Source organism: Myotis myotis, unplaced genomic scaffold (genome assembly GCF_014108235.1).
Source record: "Myotis myotis isolate mMyoMyo1 unplaced genomic scaffold, mMyoMyo1.p scaffold_m19_p_3, whole genome shotgun sequence".
NCBI lineage: Eukaryota > Metazoa > Chordata > Mammalia > Chiroptera > Vespertilionidae > Myotis > Myotis myotis.
Genome location: NW_023416335.1, coordinates 203886818 through 203905689, shown reverse-complemented (window position 1 = coordinate 203905689; position 18872 = coordinate 203886818). Strand labels below are relative to the sequence as shown.

The window sequence follows — 18872 nt, the reverse complement described above, 5'->3', positions numbered from 1 at the left end:
CGGTAGATTTCAGGTAGAAGCCAGCAGCTTTATTTTAGACATGGCTTGTACGTTCTAAACAAATGCTCATTGCTACTCTGTGTAGTTTGCTGTCACCTGTAAACACTGGCGTGGGGCCTCTTATGGGGTTTCCTTCCAAGTTTGCATTGTGGGAAGATGTGAAATACGGGGTGGGGCAAAAGTAGATTTACAGTCATTTATTTGGAGAATAACACAACAATGCAAGAATAGGCTCTGTGTTTTGCGATAACCCACTTTTGTGCCACCCCGTATGTAACTCAGCTCTCCTGTTGGTACTGGCTCTGTAGAAGTTCACAGTTGCTGGCCTGGAGCAGCTTTTACTGAAATGAGATGTCTGAGTTTAAAAAGAGGGATCGCCTGACCAGCATGGCTCAGTGGTTGGGTGTCAACCTATTGACCAGGAAGTCATGGTTGAATTTCTGGTTCAGGCACACACCCAGGTTGCGGGCTTGATCCCCAGTGTGAGGCATGCAGGAGGCAGCTGATCAATGATTGTCTCTCATCATTGATTTTTCTCTCTCTCCTTCTCCCTTTCTCACCAAAATCAATATATCCTATATAATAAAAGGCTAATATGCAAATTGACCAAACGGTGGAACGACCGGTCACTATGACACATAATGACCACCAGGGGGCAGACGCTCAACACAGGAGCTGCCTCCTGATGGTCCTGTGCTCCTGGAGCTCCACTCAGCCAGAAGCCGGGCTCACATGGCAGCACTAAGAATGTCCCACTGCTGGCTTAGGCCCGCTCCCTGCCATCAGTCCTAAGCCATCAGTTGGACATCCCCTGAGGGCTCGCAGAGTGCAAGAAGGCGCAGGCCTGGCTGAGGGACCTCCCCACCCTCTCAAGTGCATGATTTTTGTGCACCGGGCCTCTAGTATATATATATAAAGAGAAACAGCCAGGAAAACCTTAATGGCTCCAGTCACCCACCCACCCCAGGGCATAGGGTTACCTGCAGAACTCCTGGTCTTCCGTGGACACCTTCTTTTACTAATCTTTGAGAAAAGTCTTCTCTCCCCATGCACCAACCATTTCAAGTTCAGAGGGGCCACTTCAGTTTAGGGCTGTCTTCTATCTTGTTTCTGAACAGGAAGCTGGTTGGTGACCCAGTGTAAATGGTTCAGTCACCAAGACCTTGAGAAATACAGCACTTCCCATGTCTCCTACTTTGGTGTGTCTTAATGTGTAGTCTGGGGGCATCTATCTTGGGATCACATGGCATGCTGATTAACAGTACAGATTTCTGGGCCCTGCCCAGACCAGGTGAGTCATCCCCTCTGGGATGCATGACCCTGTAATCTGCGTTTTTGCCCACATTCTCCAAGGTCTTGATGTCTCTCAGCTGCCTTCTGTTAATCCTTTTCCTTCACGGGTCACTAGGACTCATTCCAGAAATGAGATCACGGCTCTTTGCTAATGAAAACATCTTTGTTTCTTCCCACGGTCTCTCCAGGATATTGTCCACCGCTCTTTAGAATGGCATACAGGCTCCAGCATCTGACCCTTCCCCAACTTTCCGTAGCCTCGCCATCACTTCCAACTCTAAGCTGTACCTGAGTCTATCAGATTGTCGCTATTTTACACACACACACAAGCTCAGTTCTTTATTTATATCCCTGTGTCTTAAATGGTGTTACATATATCTCTCCTTTCCTCCTAATATTTGAGAAACTCAGTTTTTGATACCAAATGTCCAGTGGACATCTCTAAGTGAGCACTCCCCCCGCCTTCCTCACATTCGCGGTCAGTTGTCCTCCTAGTGACTGCTGCTCTGCACATACTTGGAACTGATCATAATCCAGCTCAGATCATGTAATTGCAGATGCGGTCGCTGGTTTCCATGACGGCTCAGTATTCCTCATCCCCTCGTGTTCACACTCGGGCCAGTCCTTTCCCACGTTGCCTTGGGCTGACCTCTCTCACCAATAAGACGCTGATGAAATAACACTGTGCACCTTCTGAGGCCACGTCATAAAAGACACCCCAGCTTCTGTCTTGCGCTGTCTCCGTCGCTCACTCTGGGAGAAGTGAGCTGCCGTGTTGTGAAGACATTGACGTAGCCCTGTGGGGTGGTCGTGTGGCAAGGAACTGGGCTTCCTAGTAGCCGGCCTCACTGCCAGGCACGCAGAGGAGCCATCTTAGCTGCAGATCCCACACATTCCGGGGTCTTCAGGCCCCATAGATGTCTTGACTGTGGCCTCATGGGAAATCCCAAGCCACAACCCCCAGCCAAGAGGCTCCCAAATTCCCAGCACAGAAGCTGTGCGATAAGAAGTCATTTTCGCTGTTTGAAGCTGCTGTGTTTTGAGGTCCCTTGTTATGCAGCCATGAATAATGAATATCGCAAGACTTAAGACTCCGAGAGCCTCCATTCATCACAGACTCTGGTCCCCACCTCAGCACCTGGCCCGTATTGCATGTTCCATAAATGCTTAGTTAAATGATTCCAACTGAGCTACACCGGAGCTTTTCTTTGCTGGTGAGGTAAGTGCAAACACAGATGGATTTAGCTAGAAGATATGACCCTTAGATTTTCTGTCGTTCTAAAGACCATTAGTAATAACATTAAAAATTAACAATAGCCAATACTAACATACAGGGGTGGGCAAACGTAAGTTTACAGTTGTGAGTACTCAGAAACACAGAGTTAATTCTTGTATGTTATTTATTAAGTATTGTATTATTTATTTGTATTATTTTTCGTTTTCTTAGTATTGTCACTAGAGGCCCGGTGCATGAAATTCGTGCATGGGGGGCAGGGGGTTTCCTCAGCCCAGCCTGCACCCTCTTCAATTCAGGACCCCTCAGAGGATGTCCAACTGCCCGATCCTGGTGACTGGGCATAAACCAGCAGTCAGACATCCCTCTCACAATCTGGGACTGCTGGCTCCTAAAAGCTCACCTGCCTGCCTGCCTGCCTGATCGCCCCCAACTGCCCCCCTGCCCCCAGCCTCATTGCACCACGTGGTGCTGTTCAATCGTTTGGTCGTCCCTCACTAACCCCCCAGCCAGCCTGGTCGCCTCACACAGCCTGCTGTTTGATCATCCATCTGGTCATTTAGGTCGTGACGGCCCCTGGATTTTTATGTATTAGGATCATTGTATATCCTTATGATTTATCTTTCAGGTTATGACAACTGGTAACTTAACCTACTTTTGCCATATATAGCCCCGGAATTCTCACAGTCCTGTGGAATATGTGCTCTATGTGTGCCCATTGTACAGATGAAAATGACTAAGGTCCATAGAGGTTTGATCACTTGCCCAAAGCGAGCCAGCCTAGTGAGCAGTGGCTCCAGGATTCAAATGCAGGGAGACTCCAGAGTGCATGCTCTTAACCAATTTAAAAGCTAATATTGAGCCCTTACCATATGTCAAGCACCGTGGTGGGTGCCTTAGTTCTCCTGCCTCACTTAGTGCTTTTCCAAACCTCATGGACTACGTATTGTTCTGTTTTCTCTCTTTTATGGGTGAGGACATTGAGGCTTAGGGAGATGAGCTTGACCGGGCAGAGGTGGTGAAGTCGGGGTTTGGAATCCGGCCAGTCGGACTCCCCAGGCCCTGCTCCTTCCATGATCCTCTCTCTATGGCATCTCCCAGAGTAATCCTACCCCAGCCCCTCACCCTCCATTTCTCAACAGTGCTGTTCTGAACACACAGGTCGGTTGTCAAGACGACCACTCAGAAACAACATGAAAGGCCAATGACGTTTCAAACATTTCTGCAGCTAGGATGAGTTCTTTTTTTAATTTTTAAAAATGTGTCAAGGTGATTTGTAATCCACAGGAAAATGTTGATATGGCTCAGAAGTCTATTTTGAGCAATAAATATTTCCAGGATGACGGAGGAGAGCTTCCAGGCTCCAGATAAAAGAACTCCCTGGGAAGGGAGCAGCACATGCTGCTATTATCCCTATTTTACAGAGGAGAAAACGAAGGCCCAGAGAGACTCAGGAGCCAGGAATGGCCAGCTCCAGGGCCTTTGTACCTACCTGCCATTCAGTACAGATTCTTGACGAAGGAAGATTTGGTGGGATGGAGGAGGAGGTTCGGTTACAACTGTAGGTAACCCGGAGCAGTAGAAGGCAGAAGAAGAGAGAAACGCCATTTCTGGGGAGAAAGTCTAGGGCTGGGAAGTTGGGGTGAGTTGAAGGACCTGGCACTCATCTCCCAAACTGCGGGTACTGGGATAGTAACACCGGACCCTTAGACTAGTTGGGAAGGTTTAAGAGACCCCAGAAAGCTCCTACCATAATACCTGACACCCAGTTAGCACTCCCTCAATGCAAGATGGTATTGTCTATTGTTACCATTACTGGGCATCCAAGTGCCCCTGGAAAATAACATCTTCAAGTAGAAATGGACACCATTCCCCAATAAAACCAGCCTTTTCCCCAGTTTTCCCTTGTCTGTCAACCGTCAAAAACCTGCTTCACCATCGGGAAATCAGTTTCCCTCCCGCCTGAGGTTCTAAGCCAGCCGTGGGCAAACTACGGCCTTCTGGGCCGGATCCGGCCCGTTTGAAATGAATAAAATTTAAAAAAAAAAAAGACCATACCCTTTTATGTAATGATGTTTACTTTGAATTTATATTAGTTCACACAAACACTCCATCCATGCTTTTTTTCCGGCCCTCCGGTCCAGTTTAAGAACCCATTGTGGCCCTCGAGTCAAAAAGTTTGCCCACCCCTGAAGCAGTCACCTGTGGGTTCGTGTCCTCTGTCCAACCCTGAGCCATGCTCATGTCACTACCCTGGTCAGATCTCCTGAGGAACTGTTCTGTGGACCCCCAGCATCAGATGAACCCTGGAATCTCTTGCAGAACTTTATAGAACCTCCCCTCGGGGTTCACCCACCCAGAAACCTGCAGCCCTGGCAAGGCGAATTTCCCTCAGCCCCCCACTTTAAACAGAAACCCTCAAAACCTGGCATGCATACCCTCCTGTATATAAGTGCATTAGGCGGTATTCTTGAGCCCGGTTGCACTTTGGCTAATTAAAGCTTAGAACATGCTGCTTAGGATTATTAACAGCCATTGCCAGGGTAAGAATATGTCCATTAAAATAAGCCTAACTTTCAGTTTTGTAGCGTTTTAATTACACGGACCCTTTGGTGTGTTTATAACGATAAAGAACATAACTAGGATCTTGCCCTGCCAGTGCTGGCATCTCTGTAGGATCCTGGGTCGGTCTGCATGGTGCCCTCCAGGTTGTTTCAACCCTCCCTAAGGGGATGCTCTTCTGTCCACTGACCCCAGACTTAGTGTCCCTGGTTGGATTGAAGTTTACGGCAGGGTGGGAGTAAGAGACTGCCCCATAGGTTGCCTGGGTGACCAGTCCCACCCCACATGTCCTCCTAATTCACACGCGTTATCTCCCATTTGGAGATCATACCAGAGGATGTTTCCAGTTTCCTGGTAGATCTCAGCTTGTGATCTTGTTCATCTTTATGTAGAAATACCAGAACGGGTGATAGGTGACTTACTTCCCCCACCAAAACCACCTCCATTCCCAGCCTCCCCTGTACTGTCAAAGGTACCCCTAATTCATTGCTTTTACCAAACTCACAATCCAGAATCGTCTGAGCCTTGGTAGTGTGGACAGAAGTTCACTGGAGAAGAGAAATGGGCTTTGCAGAGGCCCACGTGCCCGCCCAGCGTTGCAGTCCTCCTAACAATTCGGTGAAGTGAGTGTTCCAAGCTCCCATTTTGCAGGTGAGAAAACTAAGGCTCTCAGGGGTACAGTGACTTGCCTGAGGCCACACAGCTTATTCGCAGTGGAACTGGTACTAAATCCCAGGCAGTGGGGCTCACCCAGCCGTGCCCCTGCCATTGTACCATCCGGACCCTGGACTTGAGCAGTTAGGGCTGCTTCTGCTCCTAGTGGCGGCGAAGGTCGGAGGTAGCATTTAAACCCAGGCCTGGCTAACTCGGCAGCCATGCACATTCATCAAACATTTTTTGAGTAATGACTTGTTACCACAGTAAAAATGACATCATCCCTGCCTCAAGGAGTTCCAGCCCAGAGCCAGAGAGAGACATGGGCAATTAAACAAGGTGTGGCAGCCTGCTGTGCAGAAGGCAGGTAGACAGCTGGGTCTGGAGCCCGCACCAGCCCGGGGCAGCGGGGAGGTGGTGGCCAGAGAGGTGGTACCAACCAGAGCCGGGGGGGGGTGGGGGGTGCCTTCTAAGTTGAGATTTGAAGGAAACATGGAGGAATTTGGATGAAGTGGGGGAATGGGAGGGATGTTATTTATATGCTACTTCTAAGAGAATGAATGGTTTATAATAAATATATCTGCTTCTTAGCACACATTCTTTCCTCCCATAGATTCCTTGGTTTTCTTTCCCCATACAAACTCATTGAATGCTTCTGTTACCTTTAATGGATTATGTGTTACGTTGGGGGACTTGGGGTGACGTTCAGGCCTGGGCTCCTGTTGAGACTTACTTATTCCCGTAGTCCCGCTGTTCTGCGATGCATCGGGCGCCTCACACGGGTTAAAGTCAATCCAGAGTCGGGGCAACCCAATTAGGTGGCGTCACCGCTGCGCTGGTGCTCAGTCCGCACCGAGCTCTCCTGCGCGGAGGGAACCGCACGGATGAATAAGCTAATGAGAGGCCTGGCGAAGTAGCTGGGCTCTGCAGCGTGGAACAAGGATTGCCAAGCTCCGGGGCGGGCAGATTCCCGGGGGAGAGAGAAACTCAGCTGAGTTCTAGAGGCTGGGCTCCCAGGAGGAGGAGTTTTCTAAAGTCTGCTGCAGGGGCGTGCTCGCAGCATCCCCAGGCCTCAGGCAGCGAGTCATGAAGCTAACTCCAGAGGAAGGATAACGTGGTTTGGGGAGAGACTGCAAACCTAACGACAGATCCCCACTACAGCTTGCTGTGGAATTGCAGACAGATCACTCACCTTCTTGTGCTGTTCGACCATCTGTTCGTCTGTTGGTCCATCCACCCATCCATCCGTCCACCCATCCTACAGACATGCATTTTGCATCTATTCTGTATGAGGCATTATGCTTTGGTCTTGCCATGATTCGGTTAATTCAATGGCGGTGTTAGTTGTGTTCGGTGAGTCCCTCAGGTCCTCCCTCTCCCTCCTCCACCCGGCTTTGTGCCTCATGAGGGTCAGATCTCTGAGCTCAGGGGGCTTCTCCAGTAGACCAGTGGGAAGGAGGAGAGGGGCTGGGGTCTCTCTCCCTGCCCCATCCTGGGGGATTGTCACAGCAGCCCATGTTGCTCTGCGGAAGGTCACTGCACCTGCTGGGTGGCTTATTCACCTGGCATTCTCTCTGATTCCAGCAGCTGCCGGCACTGCCCTGCAGGCCCAGGTGGTAACGGCCCCCACTCTTCCTCCCTGTGCTGCCCAGTCCTTGTCCCCACCTCCTGAAGTGATGCATATGCTTCTGTTCTTTATTGTTGCATTCCCCCTCCTGCCCCCCCCCCCCCATGATCCGCGTTGACTTTGCTGCTTTTGCCCACACCGTGTCTGGTACAGTGCAAGCATTTAGAAGTAACTGCCTTTTATAACTGGCAGGCGCTCAGAAAGGCCAAGCAATCGTGTCCCAGTTGACCTTGCGGTTAAGTGACAAGGCCAGAATCTGAGTCCAGGTGTGCCTGACTCCAGAACCCACGGTTTTCTGAGGGACTGTCTTCCAGAGACCCCTCCCCCACCTCCCGTGGGAAGCAGGTAAAGAGGCGTGGTCACCTGAATACCTGCAATGAGGGGCATCAGGAAGAAGTTAGGGCTTATTCACTGGGGGTCTTTGTGTCCCAGCACTTCCATCCGCTGTAGATTGTATGGTATGCTATCAGTTTCTCGTTATTCAACTCAGCTCTATTTTTTAGAACAGTGTCCACACAGTGGAATGATAAGGACAAAAGGGATGAGTATTTTGTGGACTCTTGCGAAGGTGGCCCCGTTTATCACTGAAGAGTTGCATTACAAGCCTTACCTTCATGGAAGTAAGAAGTGTGCTTTTGCTTCTAAGCAGACTCCTCCCGGCAGCAAAGGCGGGGAGGGGCCCCCACCCACAGTGACCTCCCTAGCGGACCTGTTCCTTTAAGAGCTGTCATCACACTGGAGTTAATGTACTGTTTTTAGCCTTGACTTTGGGTTCCAGGTGGTACCAAGCTGTGTGTCTTGCGTTCGACTCTACCCACCTATAGGGCATGAGTTGTTACAGCAGGTGAGGATTTCAGGGATGACCCTCCATGAGCTCATTTGGCACGTGTGTGTGTGCATCTTGTTACCCAGTGAAGAGTGTTGCGTCAATGATGACAAGTTTTTCTTCCTGTGTTTGTGTGGAAACCAGGAGAAGGCAGCAACATTAATTGGTTTAAGTATTGCTTCAAAAAAGAGATAAGCATAAGCTGTAATAATACCACTAAGTAGTAATCTTTAGTGATTGAAGGAAACACATCTACCTCGAAAAAAATTAGCTACTGTTTGCTAGTATATATCTGATTCAATTTTTGTAATTTTCTTTCTTCTTTTGTGCATATTCTTATTTTCTCCCCTGAGCCTATCCAATTTCTGTAATAGCAAAAATGTTATTTTTAAAATCTGAGCATAGTGTTTCCGCCTAATAGTTATTTTATAAATACTGCTTTCCTCTCCCTTGATTCAGATACATTTTCTTCCCCCAAATTCCACGTGCTACACTGCACATTACATGAACAAATCTTGAAGAAAAGAGCCATTCGTTTATTCCACAAATTTGTATTGGGTGCTTTTTATGTACCAGGCACTATTTATAACGTTTATGCAAAACAAATTAATGTAGTGATTTTTTTCTTTCTCCTCCTCCCTCGCTTCGCCGCCACCTGGTGTAGTCTGAGGTTTCCTGGATCCCCAACAAACATTACTCGGGGATTTATGGCCTGATGAAGCTGGTCCTGACCAAGACTCTCCCCGCCAACCTGGAGAGGGTCATCGTCCTTGACACAGACATCACCTTCGCCACGGACATCGCAGAGCTGTGGGCCGTGTTCCACAAGTTCAAAGGTAATTAACTGCGGCCCGTTTCTCTCTTCTGTCTTTGAAGGTGTCGGCATGCCAGGAATAGTAATTGCCGTTTTAAAAAGTGCGAGGTGCGCTCTTAATGAGGCCACGTTCGTGAAATGGATAAGGAATCACAGATTCGGTTGAGGAGCAGGCCTCTTGGCCTTTGCAAAACCTCGAACTGGAATTTGCATTTCTTTAGTGAATGAAGAGAACAGGCCTGTGCTCATGGGAAGAACCCCGTGGAGGTGCTTTGTGTGAGATCGGTATCCACTTTGTATATTTGTATGCGGGTAGCGGAGTGCTGGCTTACCTGTGCGGAGACGCGCATTTCTCGGCTTCTCTTTTTGTCAGCCGAGCCTTTGATTGCAGAGGAAGCCTGGGAGATGGAGGAGGTGCGTATTGATTAGGGAGGGTTCGGAAATGTCCTTATGGCTTGTGCTTTCATTCCTGTTGGGGTTTGTTATTTTAAAGGGGTATGTACGTTTACAAGATGTTTCTTCAAGCTGTTCATTTCTTATTATTATCGATGGTTGTAGCTCTTGGCCCTGCCTCAGTGTATGTGAGGGTATCCGGTGGGAAATCGTGAGCCCAGTAGGTGTGCGTAACTGAGAGCAGTGACAGGTTAGCACGAATCCCAGGATGTTACGTTAACATTCTTCTCCCAGATGTCCTTAAATGGCGATATTTAAAAATTCTTCTATGTATTAGACGAATACCACGAGAGGGAAATTTGACAATGAGATCTTTTTCTTTCTTGATTATTATTATTATTTTTTTACTTGCACTCGGCTTCTGGGCTTCACATTCCTCTTCCCGCTTCTATCATTCCGTATCCTGTGCAGGTGAGATGCCACTTAGTGATTTTACTGACAGCATTTTCATAAATCACAGGATATTCCAGTTGGTTTCTGTTTCCACTCACGGAACAGAGAGTACAATTCCTCACCTACTCTGGCCTCTGCTTGCTTTCTTCCTGGGGTCTCTTAGCTCTGGGCTCATTGAAAAAAAGTCCTTAGTGTGTCACCTGGGAGACACTCTGACCCTCACACTCTTTCACTTGCCAGGATCAAACGTACTTTCCCATCCATGTCAATAAGGACACTAATAAAGACATCATTTAGCAACAGTGCTGACACAGAGTGTGCCTCAGCTTCCTAATGGCCTCATGGAATGCGTGGGTCTCTCCGATTTCACAAGTCAGCCGAAGCCTGGCGGAGGTCGGGCTCTGCCCAGAGCTGAGACCAGAAAGCACCTGGGTGTTGGCTTCCGAATGCAAGTTCCCCAATAATTTCTGCTTGTTTTTCTGATCTAATTGAACTCCTTGGGGGCAGGTATTCGGATAATGAGATGATATTTTATTCATACTTTTATGCTGATGTTCCGTATTCAGTGATGTGTTATTCAACAGGCACTTCCTTCATCCTCGCTGGGTGTGAGGCGGTGCGTGGACAGTGACGGGAGTGAGAACTACCCCTTCTCCTGAAGGGGTCAGAGAAGGCAGCTGGGAGGGCATCACAGAGGAGGCGATGGGCATTGGGCGCCATCCTGCCGGATAGTAGTGATGGTGTGCAGTAGATGCCCACATTCCCCTTTGAGCTGGGAGTGCTGCCTGCAGATGGCCCCCAGCCATCAGCCTTGTTTGGGGGTGGCCTCATGTGAGGAGAGGCACCTGCCTGTGGTCACGCCCCCTTCCTGGAGCACCCCATATCTAGCAGTGACTGATGAGTATACACTCTTGCAGGAGGAGCTGTCGCCCTGCCCTCCCTTGGGACTGCCCTGCGGCCGGATTTCTCCCTCTGCCCAGCCCTGCTTTCTTCCCTTGGCGCTCACAGCGCTGCTCCCAAAGGCTCTTCCTAAATTAACCTCCCGCACGCGAACCCCCGTGTCAGAGTCGGCTCCCGAGAAATTGAACCCAAGTCTGCAGTCACGGCTGCAAGTCTCCCTGGCATAATAGGGGTAACTGAGTCCGGCTAGGAAGGCCCATTTCTTCTGGCCGGGCTGGGACCTGCCGGAGAGCAGGTGGGTTCTGTAGCCACAACCACCCTCCTGTACCCGTGGCTCTAAGTCCTGGCATCATCCGTGGAAGGCAAGTCTCTCAAGGCTCCTGCTGCCCCCAGAGCTGGTCCGGGGTTTGGGCTCCGCGATCCAAGGCCGTTTCCGGGCAGAGCAGAGTATGTGGGCCAAGGTCAGGACGGGGCAGGACTGCATTGTGTTTGTTCATTTTTTCTCGGGTTTATTTCCAACATTTGTTAGGCCCCACCACACAGAGGAACATATCGGATGGCGTTCTTGCCTAAAACTGTGCACCGCGGCCCGCGCCTTCCCGGAGCTCACAGACAAGGCCGGCTTTGTTACATTTCTGTCTGTCGGCAGCCGCGGAGGATAAAAACATCTGGGGTTTTCCCAGGCTCACCCTAACTTCTGGGAAAACACAGAGGTGAATAGAAGACAAGTGAGCTCTTTTTTTTTCTCCATATGGCAGTCTTTTGTACAAGTTTTGGGGTTTTGTTTTTTTGTTTTGTTCTTGTTTTTCTAAACTGGACCAATGAGAAGCAAGGTCACGTCCCGGAAGATTCCCTTAGGACAGACCCACAAACACAGAACGTTCCGATCCAAGACGGAGACTTGCCCTCTCGTGATGGCGATGGCCCTTGTCATCCTTCACTGTAAACACGCTGAGTGGCATTGATGCAATTAGGCCGTGTCAGTTCATTTCTGCTGTGGAACAGCTTGCTGTCTGGGCTGCCGTGCTATGTGCAGGTCACGGACGCCCTTGACACCTTACCGGTGCCGTGAAACCCCCCTACCTTGGTCATTCTGTGGAGAGTCCAGTAAGAAGCCATTTATAGGGGCTTACTCCCATTCTCAGCCTCTACCACAGCAGCTTTGGGGGTGCCTCCTGGGGGTGTCCGCATGCTCCCCGACCCTCTGCTTCTCACAAGTGGCAAATGCCTCCCTCCCCCCATCAGCAGCCTGCATCCTTAGGGAGCCGGCTCCAACCCATGGAGGAATTTTCAGAGCCATTAATTCTTAGCAGAAAGACTCAGGCATGCCATGGAATTAGGAGTTGCCCATTCAGTCCTATTGACCAAGCTTACTGGTTTTGTGACTATTGGGGATGGTGCAAGAATAAAACAAGCCCGAAATAAGCCAGTCGGAGAAAAACAAGTATCACGTGATCTCACTCATATGTGGAATCTAATGAACAAAATAAACAAAAATGGATCCAGAGACATAGAAGCATCGGACAGACTGTTGAACCTCAGAGGAAGGCAGGGGAGGATGGGTGCGGGGGAAGATGTCCACCAATGAACTTGTATGTATATATGCATAGCCCGTGGTTACAGACAGTAGGGGGGTGAAGGCCTGGGGCAGGGGGTGGGGGCGGGCTGGAAGAGGTCAATGGGGTGGAAAAGGAGACATATATAATACTTTCAACAATAAAGATTAAAAAAATAATTTATGGAAAAAACAATAAAACAAGCCCAATCCCCACCCCATATGAGTGTATATATGAGTGGGGAAGATACACAACAGAACAAAGTGAAATAGTACAGTAGACAGTGACTCGTTCTCTTAAGGAAATTAGAGGAAGGAGATAAGGATGCCTGTGTGCCCGTGTGTGCAGACGTGTGCGTTGTTTTAACATTCAGATAGGGTGGGAATGGAAGGTTTTATAAGAGAGGTGGCATTTAAGCAAAAACCTTAAGAAAGCGAGTACGCCAGGTATGAAGGAAGAGTGGAATCGTGGGCTGGGCACATGGAAGAGCAGGCTGAAGTTCCAGAAGTTGTGTGACCTGCTTGTTTGGGGAATAGAATGGAGGTCAGAAGAGAGCAGAGGGAGCCCAGGAATGGGTGGGATTCACCAGGTCCGATAACGGGTCTCCTTTGTAGGGCCTGCGAGGATTTTGCCTTTCCCTTGGGTGATATGAGGAGCCAAGGTCCGGCTTTGAACAGGGCCCCATGATCTGTGTTTTTAGTGGATCATCCTGGCTGCCCTTCTGAGAGGAAGAGGAAGCAAGGAGAAGACTCTGATCATCCAGGAGATGCGTTGTTGGCTCAGACCGGGTGGGTCAGCAGAGGGGAAAGAGGCCATCCTATCAGGGATACATTTTGAAGGTTGAGTCATCAGAGGTTCTGGTGATAGGATCCAGGACAAGAAACTGATGGGGACCACAGGTGACCCCTGTGGGCTAGAGTGTGCAACTGCATTTGGGGATGAAGCACGGAACAATAATCAGGTTATAGGGAAAGACCAGGAGTTCGGTTTGGGGCACTTTAATGTGAAATGCCTGATCTGGAATCCGCATGGACATGGTGAGGAGGCAGGCAGATAAATGAGTATTTGTAAAGCCAAGGGACAGTAACTAATATTCCTTAAGTGCGTCTGTTGCAGGCACTGGGCTAGAAACTTTGCACATTTAAAAAGCAACATAAAGCGGCCCCAGGAGCAGTTAGAGAACTTCTCACGCTCAGAGAGCCGTCGCCCAGCAGGGCTGGGCCCCGAGCATTTGGCTTTGGAGTCTGTGCTCTTTCTGCTGCCTCCTGCCTCCCGTCCAGGCTTCCTGGTGTGTGGGGAGGGGGTGCCCACTGGCCTGGGAGACAGGGTCTGCATCTAGTTCCGGTGTGGCTGCCGCTGACCCTGTTCACCCACGACCCCTTAGTGCAGTGGTTCTCAACCTCTGGCCCTTTAAATACAGTTCCTCATGTTGTGACCCAACCATAAAATTATTTTCGTTGCTACTTCATAACTGTAATGTTGCTACTGTTATGAATCGTAATGTAAATATCTGATATGCAGGATGGTCTTAGGCGACCCCTGTGAAAGGGCCATTCGACCGCCAATGGGGTCGCGGCCCACAGGTTGAGAACCGCTGGCTTAGTGCCTCCAAACTTGAAAATTGTATCTGATTTTAGCCATCTGGGGAAGCTGCTGAGGAGGCATAAATAATACATGCGCACCCATAACTTGAAGCTTTTAGAGGAAAGCCATCCTACATATTCAAGACAGTATTGTTAGGTTGAGAGACAAAGGCCTTCCCTGTAGGAAGAGCATGTTGCCATCGTGGAAAGTTCTGGCCCCCAAACAGGTACAGGCTGTCGTCGAGCACGGGCAGGCCTTTCCCTCCTCGCCCGCACAGAGCCACGGCGGGGAGGGGTGTCACACAGGGTATTTGTCAGGACCTAACAGACTCACTGTGGACTAATTGCAGCCAACATTTTTAAGGCCTTCACTCGGTGCCAGCTGCTCTGTTAAGCGTTTTATGGGTAAACTCATTTAATCCTCACAACACTGCCGTGAAGTAATTACTGGTAATGTTCCTGTTTGCAGGTTGGCGAGCCGATGCTTAGGGAGGCAGGGGCGCTGGCCCTGTGTCTCAGCTCTTAAGTGGCACAGCTGGGATTTGAACTCAGGTCGTCCAAATCCAATGCTCTTTCCGACATGGCAGCCTACACTCCTCAGAAGAGGAGGTGGTGGAGCTTGGAGCCTCTTGGGAGAGACCAAAGTCAGATAGATGGAAGGACTCCAGTGACCATGGAAACCGGGGTGGAGAGGGCGGAGCTAAGCTGACACAAGCGTTCGGAAAACAGAGGCAAGAACCGAGGCAGAGAGAAGCATGGCTTTCCCAGGGCCTGAGAGAGAAAACCTGGGTTTCCAGAATTGGAACATCACTGACTTTTATTCCTGGCCAACTGGGTGGGAGAGGTTTCAGTTATTTTCAGATTAATTTGGAAGTAGATCTGCCTTCTCTTACTATATTAGAAACTTCATTCAACTTCCCTGAGCCTCTTGTTTTGTTGTTATTCTATAAAAATGGGGGAATAATACATGAATAACTCCCCTATAAGCTTCACTCGAGCGGTAAGCCAGGAAACAGCTCTGCCTCTGCTGAATAAATAATCCCCCCTCTTTCTTCCCCCCTTTCTTCTTTTTCAGCCTGAAACTCCTGAAAGTCAGGGGGACAGAAACCGGCCTGCTTCCTTTTCTTCCCCTTCCCTGTCCCCTTCACCCTCCCCTCCCTCCTGGCCCGCCTCCCTCCCTCATCCATTCACTCATCCCTTCTTTCATTAATTCAGTCCCTTTTGAGCCCCTGGATCTACCCTGGGGATAAAATGGTAATAACGCTGATTTCTGTGACCTGCTCTCTGTGTGTCGGGCAAAGGGCCTATCTCATTTAGTCTTTACTACCTTGCTCAAGGTCAGACAGCAAGTTAGTGGATTGAAGCTGGGCCGACCCCAGGCTGACCCCAGAGCCCATTCTGTTAACCTCTAGATCTTAGGCCCTGCTGAGCACACAGTTACTTTACAGCAAGCATGTCAAACTCGTGGCCCACGGGCCACATGCGGCCCATAATGAATATTTTTGCGGCCCAGCCAATATAATGGTGTGAGCAGTTATTTACAACTAGAGGCCCAGTGTATGAAATTTGTGCACTAGTAGGGTCCCTAATTGCTGCCGGCTGCCAGCCAGGGCCTGCCTTCGTTCCGCGCCACCCCCTGGTGGTCAGCACACGTCATAGCAAGCGATCGAACTCCTGGTTGGTTGAACTCCTGCGGGGACACTTTGCATATTAGGCTTTTATATATATAGAATATGAAGTAAGTCTCCTGTCAGATCCAGAATTACTAACATTCACCTTGGATCAGTTTTGAAAGTAATCACTGCGAACAAGATTTCCCCCAAAGTAGGAAAGATAGTAGCAGAGAAGAGATGCCAACTGTCAGGAAGAAAACATTAATTTTATCATTTGCTCTTGTTCTTTTTTTTTAGACTATACTTTTTGAAATAAACCTATGTTTCTGTGAAAATTAAAGCTTTTATTTTTTTGTGGCCCACGTAAACCTAAACCTTGTTTATTTGGCCGGTATTAGCCTTTGAATTTGACATGCTTGCATTACAGTGAGAAAGTGACTTGAAGGGGAGAAATCAGGGTGAGGTACAATCATGTTTTAGGTGCAGTCCTGGTCAGGTGGGCGGGGGGTGGGGGGGACGGGGGGAAGGCTTCTGAAGGGAGAGGAGGTGGGAGAGCAGCCTCCACGGCCCCACATGGAGGGGATGCCTTATGCAGCAGCCTGGGTCCAGAGAGAGGAGAGTACAGATAAAAACTGAAAAACAAACAAACATGAAATCTGCTCCTCAGATGGGCCAGGCGGCTCCTGCCCTTGGTCCTTTGCCCCCATGTCCCGTCTGCCCATCCCCAGATCTCTCCCCCTCTCGCTGCTGTAACTCCCTCCAAGTCTTTGCTCAGATCTCAGCTTCTTGGTGGGTTTTCCCTCCTCCCTTTCATCCTGCAGCACCGACATCATCTCGTCCTGCTCACCCTGGATTCATGTTTTTAACATGGCTCATCACCGGCTAACCTAGGTTATAAATACTCATCAAGCCGGCTTGCTCTGCCAGACCCAGTAAGCAGGGTGGACCCAGGTACCCGGGCATGGCTGCTTTCCCTGGTTATTGTGTGTCTTCCTTGCTGATGCCTCAACTCTGAGAGGGTGGAGATATTCGACCCCTTGTTCCTGATGTATTCCTGGCAGCTAGAACAGTGTCTGGCAGAGGTTGGGCGCTCAGTAACTATTTGCTGAATAAACAAACAAGGAAAGTATGTGATTCCAGGTGATTTGAGCAGTGGGGGGTCTTGCAAGAGAAGTATGAAGGGTTTTCTGAGCTCTGGCTTGAGTTTTGCCCTAAAGTAATTGAAAGGAAGTTCGGAGTTTCGGGTACAGAGGAGAAGGCTCAGATTTTCAGATGTGGGCAGAGCCCTCGGCTGCAGCGTGGGGGATGATCCGAGAGCTGAGGCCGGGAACCAGCACCTTGAAAGAAAATGTTGGCAGCCGGTAGGAGGTTATCTGCTGTAGAAATCCAAACAAGATCTGACAGTGTCCCATAGATAGCCGGACACTGCCCTTGGGTCCAGCAAAGAACAGGGATTAGGACAAACTGGAAATAGAGTGGATAGATGGCGCTGGGTGACAAGTCCCATTTGGACATGCAGTGACAGGACAGAAAGGTCTGGATCTTAAAGCAGCACTTAAAGGTATCTTTAGGTGCTGCCTTTTTTGGAACTAAAGTAGAGCTTTGGGTATTAAAATAGATGTTCTCGCCGGGTTATTACCGTTTCCGTTTCTGGACTTTTAGGTGTGACGCATGGTGGAGCCAGAGGTGGTAACCCTGTGCTCCTGGTCCAGAAGGACGGTCGGCTGGACTTGCTGTCTCCAGTAGATCGCTAAGTGGGTGGTGCAGACGGTCACGAGCAGGTGCGCAGGCTGGGCGAGGCCTGATTGGGAGCTGGTATGGGTGAGCTGTGATTGGCTGGGCCAAGCACGAAGGCTGGGCGAGGCGTGATTGGCGAGCTGTGATTGGCTGGGAGGCAGAGCTGGGCGAATGCTGAGCAGGTTCATCAGAGGAAGGATCACTGCACTCACTTCCCATGGTGTCAGGAGCCCCCGATTGTGCAGCCCATATCCAGGGATTGATGTTGGCTCCTGCCTCACATTGCCAGGGCACCATCAAGCCAGCCGTGTCCTGGGTGCCTTCGTCTGCGGTGCTCTGGGTGTGGGCAGAGCGGCCGCACTGATGCTTCTCCGGACCCCCCAGACCTCTGTCAATTGTGTGGCTACCCTAAACGCACAGGGAGCCACTCTCTCTGCCAAGTGAGCTGGAGGGCATGTGGAGGCTCATCGGGAAGAGGAGGAAAGACAAACTTCTGAGAGTGGCTGGGAAGTATTTCCTTCCCAACTCGTGTCCACTTCCGGGTGGGGAGACAGGCGTTCAGGCCTTTCCTTTGGGTGTATCCCCACCCTCTTACCATCTTCTTAACCTTGGCACCACTCAAATCTCTGCACTTCTGTTTCTTAATGGCAAAATGGGAACCATAGTATTCCCAGGGCACTGCTGTGATCCCAAAGGGACAGGATACACATCAAGGTCTTTGCACAGCACCTGGCACAGAGGACACCCCCTCTTCCCCACCGTGTGAGCTGCAGTTGTTCCTAATTTTAGAGTCATTTTGTTGTCACAATAAGGCATCTGTCTACCTACCGAAAAGATTCTGGATGGGTTGACCTTGAGAGTAATGGAGACAATACTAGCCCTGCATGGGTCAGGAAAGCTCCCCAACTACACTCCATCGAGATGGAGGAGGAGGAGGGCCTGGGAGGGGGGCCATGTGAGAATAAGAGTCAGGATTCTGTCCGCATTGGAAAGAGCCGGCCGCACATCTCAGTGGGGGAGAGCACAGGCATGGAGTCTGACAGTCCCAGGAGCTGTCTGTCCCATGCACCTTCCACGTGAGCTTCTCAGTCTCAATGGGAATAATATTTTGGAAGCAAAATATGCAGTTCACCTAATACTTTGCAGGTATTTTTATATTATCTCAGCTCTCTGAGGCAGGGTTTTCACATCGTACGGTTTCTGAAATTGATGTGATTTACAGCAGCAACTTGACAGATGTTCTTTTTCTCCTCGATATAGCCAGCCATCAGTGGCCTCACAGAATCCAGAGGAGACACGTCATTATTTGTATTTGTATTATTTTCCTCGATGATCCTTTTATCTTGCAATGTGGAGGAAGCTGGAGAGCGGGCAGGGCTCTAGACTCAGGAAGGAAGATCTGAATTGAGAGGCTGATTAGGTCAGTAAAGAAGAATTTTAGGGCGCCCCTCGATTACCTTTCATTGTATGACCACAGGGTCCTCAGACATTGGTGCTGTTGCTACTTTTGGTAACTACATCACTTGTTGGAATGGTGACCACCTCTTGATGGGCCCTCCTGCTGTGGAGACCAATTTCTTGTTTTCTGAAAGTGGACCTTTACTTATATTGTGGACACGGAGAGAGG

At 49.6% G+C, this 18872-nt stretch overlaps 1 protein-coding gene across 6 annotated transcripts in view; it reads left to right on the top strand.

Moving 5' to 3' along the window:
- LARGE1 (LARGE xylosyl- and glucuronyltransferase 1) overlaps positions 1 to 18872 on the top strand; it is a 428233-nt gene that overhangs the window by 253636 nt on the left and 155725 nt on the right. For all 6 annotated transcript variants that reach the window (XM_036297621.1, XM_036297620.1, XM_036297619.1 and 3 more), the window contains exon 6: positions 8861 to 9032. In XM_036297621.1, the coding sequence (XP_036153514.1) occupies positions 8861 to 9032 (172 nt within the window). The remainder of the gene's footprint in view (positions 1 to 8860; positions 9033 to 18872) is intronic.